Source organism: Emiliania huxleyi (assembly GCF_000372725.1).
Source record: "Emiliania huxleyi CCMP1516 chromosome Unknown EMIHUscaffold_15, whole genome shotgun sequence".
Lineage (NCBI taxonomy): Eukaryota > Haptophyta > Isochrysidales > Noelaerhabdaceae > Emiliania > Emiliania huxleyi.
Window position 1 is genome coordinate 458,815 of NW_005201092.1, and position 5,418 is coordinate 464,232.

The following is a 5,418-nucleotide window of genomic DNA, read 5'->3' on the forward strand; positions in this document are numbered from 1 at the left end:
GCGCAGCGCGGGAAGGGGCCCGTCGCAGAACGCCACCTTCTCGCCTACAAGTGCGCGCATCACGACCTCAAGAAGCGGTCGGGGCCGTGGGAGTGGGAGGTGGGTGATCCGGAGTTGGAGATGGTGCGGCAGTTCTTGCGTGACTATCGAGATCTGGGCGAGCGAATGCCGAGTGGCTGGAAGCAGGGCGAGCCAACCGCACCGCCAGACTCGAACTCCGCCGGCGCTGCTGACGGGTCCGCTGTCGCTGCCGCTGCCGCTGTCGCTGCCGAGCGCCCGCCGCGGACGCCGTCGGCGAGCAGCGCCCCGGATCAGGCAACGGCGGAGGCGGTGGCAGGTGGAGTGGGCGGCAGTGGGGGCGGCGGGAGCAGGGAGGGTGGCAGTGGGGGCGACAGCGGGAGTGGGGGCGGCGAGGGCGGCGCGGGCAGCAGCGCGAGCGGGAGTGGAGGCGGCGGAGGCAGCGCAGGTGGCAGCGGGAGTGGCAGTGTGAGTGGCAGCGGGGGCGGCAGCGGGGACGGCAGCGGGGGTGGCAGTGGGGGCGGCAGCGGAGGTAGCGCGGGCAGCAGCGCGGGCGGGAGCGCGACCGCATCTTCTGACAGCACCTCCTCCAACTCCGCCTCAGCGCAGCAGTTCTCCGAGGCGTTGCTAGCGAGTGCGAGAGCGGAGTTCGAAATGGACCGCAGGGAGGAGGCAGCCTGCGGATTTCTAGAGGAGCGGTGGCGCAAAGCGCTGCAGGGCAGCCTCTCGCTTGAGCAGTTTGCCGCGAGGGCCAGGAGCGCAGGTCTTTCCCGTGAGCTGTCTGAAGAGGAGCTCACGTGCGTCGCAAGAATCTACAACCAGCTTTCTGCAGCCTTGGGGTCGTCCTTCAACATCTCGATGGACGGCCCGAAGCGCGTGGCGCCGCTGGTTGCTTTCTTCGCAGTTGCGAAGGCGTCGCTGTGGGTCGTAACCGGCCCCATTCTTGTTCTCGCTACCAAGCAGGAGGCGCAGCTGTGGCTGAGCGAGCTAGCGTCATTAGCGCCGAGCCTCAAGGTGACCGATTGCACTCTGGCCGAATTCAAGGATGAGCACAGCAAGGAACTGGCAGCGGGGAGGATTGCCGATTTATTCAAGTCCTGCACATCGGGCGTGGTTGTCGCGATGTACCCGCGCAACAGCGGGAGTGGATACAACGGCTGGAGGGATCTCGCAAGGCAACAATGGAACGTTGTCGTGTACGACCAGGCTTACTCCGCCTCAAGGAAGTCCGACAAGATTACAGATAAGCTCTTCTCTTCCATCCCGTGCAGCTTGGGCCGAATCACGACTGGCGAGGAGAGTCTCAGCGACTATCGCTATCGCCGCTGGCAGTACCGCGTTTGGCGGCCCGCAAAAATGGAGATACCCCTCGGGCGGGACTTGGTCGAGCGCAGCTTCGTCGAAGCAAGCGATCGCATTCTAAATGCGCCGCCTCCCTACTCAACCTCCGAGAAGCCCTACATGAAACTGGCGCTAGCGCGGATGTACCATGAGATACTCACGAAGGTTGGCTGCATCGAAGCTGATGCGCCGGTACCTTCGGTCCTGGAGTGATCCTGTGTGTATATCTGTTTAAAGGAAGAAACAATAGACATCTCCATGCATGCTACAAACAAAAGACTGCGGTAGAGACTGGTCACACCCGCACAAACGGCGTCGTGTTTGTCGGCACGCGGCCCGCCGCCCCGCGCGCCGGCGCGAGCCCCGACACCGCGCGCATGGTGGCGGACGCCACGGCGGCGGAGACGCGCGGGTCGGCCGGCGGCGCGCGCGGCTGCGGCGAGTTTGGCGCCTCCGCCTCGAGCGGCGCGCTGAGCGGCGCGCGGCGGCGCGGCGAGGGAGGGGTCTGCTGCGGCTTGTCGTCGCCGGCAAAGAGGTTCTCCTTCTCCGGAGGGGACATGCCGCGGCCTCCTCCTCCCGCCGCCGCCGCACCGCCGCCGCCGCCGCCGCCGCCGCCGCCGCCGCCCCCGGCCGGCGTGGCTGGCGGCGGTGGCGGCGTGCGCCACGACACGGGCGGGGAGGGCGCGGCGACGGGCCTCGCAGGCGTGGCGGAGGGGCGGTCCGTCGACCCGCCGACCGCCGCCGGCTCCGCGGTCGCGGCGGCGCCTTCGCGGCGCTGGGTGCGCGCGGGCGTCCGCGCGTGCGTCGCGGTGTCGAGCGGCGCCATCGGCACGTGCAGCCTGAGCGGCGGCACGCCCTCCCCCTCCCGCGCCCGTCCCGCAACCCTCGCCGCCTGGCCGGGGGCCGACGTCGGTGGAGTCGCGTGCGGCTGCGGGGGGGACGCCGACGCGCGGCGCTCCCGCTGCAGCTGCGCGTGCAGCCGCAGGCCGTACCGCACCTGCTCGTCCAGACACGGCCGAGACTCAGGTCGAGAGTCAGGCCGAGGTTCCGCCCGAGGTGTAGCGGAGGGGGGCAATGCACAGCCGACAGGTAGCCGAGAGGCAGCCGGGACGCACAGCCGAAACGGCACGCGCCTGCTCGTCCAGCGCCGCCGCGTCCTCCGCGCGCCGCTCCTCGCTCAGCCGCAGCGCGCGACGCAGCTCCGCCGCCTCCGCCTCCGCGCCCGGCCGCTCTGGACGCTCCGGCGACGCCGACGCCGACACTGACGCCGCCCGCGCCGCCCGCAGCGCTGCCACCTCCGCCCGCGCGTCGGCCAGCCGCCGCTCGAACGCCTCCCTCTCCACCGCCGCCAGCCCGCCGCCGCGCACCGCCTCGCGAGGGTCCCGCGGGGCCGCCACCGCCGCCGCCGCCGCCGCCTCGCCCTCCGCCCTGACAGCGGCGAGCGCCGCCTCCGCCTCCGCCGCCTCGTCGCGCAAGCGCCGGCGTAATGTGGCGGCGGCGGCCTCGAGGGTGGAGCAGTGCGCACGCAGCCGCTCCGCCTCCGCCGCCTGCGCCCTCTCCCTCTCCGTGGCTTGCGCTCTCGCCCGCTCGAGCTCCGCCACCTGCTCACAGTCAGCAGGTGTGAAGAGAGGGGCGGCTCTTCTCGCACCGCCCGCGCACGCCCTCTCGCCCACCTTCCGCTCTCGCTCCTTCGCCTGCCGCTCGTGCGACGCGAGGGCGAGCGCGGCCGCCTGTTCGCACCACCAGCCGTGAAGCGACGCTCACAGGCGGGCGGCACCAGCCGAGGCGCGGCGGGCCGACTCCGCAGCAGCGGCGCGCTCGTCCGCCGCGGCGCGTGCCTCGTACTGCCGCCTCCGCTCCGCCTACCCGGGCCGCGAGGCGAACGGTGAGGACACCCCCGCCCCAACCGCAGTGTCTCTGTGCCCGGCGACGCTCGTCTCGCCTCCACAGACGCCGCGCGCGCCTCCGCCTCCTCTCGCCGCCGCTCCGCCGCTGCCGCCCGCGCCTCAGAGCCGCTGCGAGCCGCCGCCGCCGCCTCGGCGCGCGCCGCCGCCGCCACCGCAGCCTCGGCCGCCGCCGCCTCGGACCGCTGCGCCGCCGCCTCGCGCTGCTCCGCCACCTGCTCACACACCCACACCCCGTGTGTGAAGAGACGCCCTCCGCGGCTGCGCCGCCGCCCCTCCTCCCCCCAACACCGTGTGGTGCGCGCGCAGCTCCTGCCGTAAGCCCGCCGCCTCGCCCTCCGCCGACGCCGCCCGCCGCCGCAGCCCTTCTTGCGCCTCGACCGCCGCTGCCTGCCTCGCCGACGACCTCTGCCGCTCGACCACCAGCTCCTCCGCCGACGCCGCCACCGCAGCGGCCGACTCTGCAGCCGCGGCAGCCGCCTCCTCCCTCGCCGCCCACGCGCGCACCGCCTCCGCCTCCGCCACGCCAATCTCCGCCGCCGCCGTCGCCGCCGTCGCCGCCGCCGCCTCGGCCGCCGCCGTTGCAGCCGCCGTTGCAGCCGCCTCGGCGGACAACAGCGCCGCCTTGCCCTCCACCAACGCGCCGCTCGCACGCTGCAGCGCGACGCCTAGGGTCGCCGAAGCCGCGTGGTGAGAGAGAGGGGGGAAGAGGAGAGAGAGAGGAGAGAGAGGAGAGAGAGAAGAGAGAGAGGAGGGAAGGGAAGAGAGGCGAGAGAGGAGGGCGAGAGAGGGAGGGGTGTGTAGAGAGACACGAGAGAGAAGAGCGACAGAGAGAGAGCGCCGCACCGAACGTCTCCCCCTCCCGCTCCGCCTGCCGCAACGACGCACTCAGCACGTCGCAGCGGCATCGCTCCGCCGCCGCCACCTCGGCCGCCGCCGCCGCCGCCGCCGCCTCCGCCGCCACCAGCTCCGCCGCACGCTCCTCCGCCACGGCCCTCGCCTCCACCGCCGCCGCCGCTGTGGCCGCCGCCGCCGTCGCCTCGGCGCGCGCCACCGCTCGGGCCGCCTCCGCCATCGCCGCCTCCTCCGCCCTCGCCGCCGCCCTCGCCGCCGCCTCTCGCCGCGCCTCGTCGCTCGCCTGTTCACAGCAGGGCGTGTGAATAGGCGCTGTTCACAGGAGGGCCTCAAGCCACGTCGCCGACTCGCCGCCGCCGCCGCCACCGCGGCCGCCACCTGCGACTGCGCCGCCGCAGCTCGCGCCGCCGCATCCCTCCTGGCCGCCTCGAGGCTGCCCTCAAGCGCGGACGCACGCGCGGCGGCCTCGCGGACCGTCGCCTCCGCCGCGCCCAGCGACGCGTCCCTCTCCTGCACCTCCGCCTCGGTCCGCCGCAACTCCGCCTCGGTCCGCCGCAACTCCGCCTCGGTCCGCCGCAACTCCGCCTCGGTCCGCCGCAAGTCCGCCTCGGTCCGCCGCAGCGACTCGGCCGCGTCTTGCTGCGCCGCGCTCGACCGCCGCAACGCCGCCTCCGCCTCCTCGTTCGCACGCTCCGAAGCGGCAGCGCGCGCCGACAGGCCGGCGGCATGCTCCGCCGCCTCCTCCGCCGCGCGCGCCGCCTCCGCTCTCTCCTCCTCCAGCCTGCGCCGCAGCTCGGCCACCTCGAGGCCCTCCGCCAGCGCCGCGCGAACCACGTCCACGCCCGAGGCCTCCGCAGCGACAAGGGAGCCCGCCGAAGCCGCCGCGGCGGCCGCCCGCCTCGGGCAGGCGCCGCGCACCTACCAATCAACACACCACCGAGTCAATCACCGCATCACTCAACGTCTCCAGCCTCTCACGGCACGGGGCAAGCACCACGGGCGGTGTCGCGGCCTCGTCGAGCGCCTCGCGCAGCACGCCGCCCAACGGCGCGGTGGTGGGCGGCGGCGAGCGGAGCGGAGTGCCGCTCCAGCCGACCTGCGGCGGCATGCGGACGAGAGCGCCCTGAGGCGGGCTTGGTGGCGCGGCAGCCGCCACCGCGAGACCTGCGGCGGCGGCGCCGCTAACGGCGCCGCCTCGCCCCCCTGCCTCGTCCGCCTCGTCCGCCTCGGCCGCCTCGCGCGCCTCCAGCTCCGCCTCGCGACGAGTGAGGGCCTGCTGCAGCGCCTGGGCAGCCGGGGG

At 74.0% G+C, this 5,418-nt stretch overlaps 1 protein-coding gene across 1 annotated transcript in view; it reads right to left on the reverse strand.

Annotated features, from left to right (window-relative positions):
- Positions 1-1,654: 1,654 nt before the first annotated feature.
- Positions 1,655-5,418, reverse strand: part of EMIHUDRAFT_98648 (hypothetical protein) — a gene marked incomplete at both ends in the record, with an annotated part of 10,016 nt that continues 6,252 nt past the window's right edge. Inside the window, 8 exons of the mRNA XM_005786613.1 lie at positions 1,655-2,356; positions 2,475-2,960; positions 3,033-3,089; positions 3,419-3,478; positions 3,555-3,931; positions 4,110-4,401; positions 4,497-4,967; positions 5,053-5,373. Of these exons, the coding sequence (XP_005786670.1) occupies positions 1,655-2,356; positions 2,475-2,960; positions 3,033-3,089; positions 3,419-3,478; positions 3,555-3,931; positions 4,110-4,401; positions 4,497-4,967; positions 5,053-5,373 (2,766 nt within the window). The remainder of the gene's footprint in view (positions 2,357-2,474; positions 2,961-3,032; positions 3,090-3,418; positions 3,479-3,554; positions 3,932-4,109; positions 4,402-4,496; positions 4,968-5,052; positions 5,374-5,418) is intronic.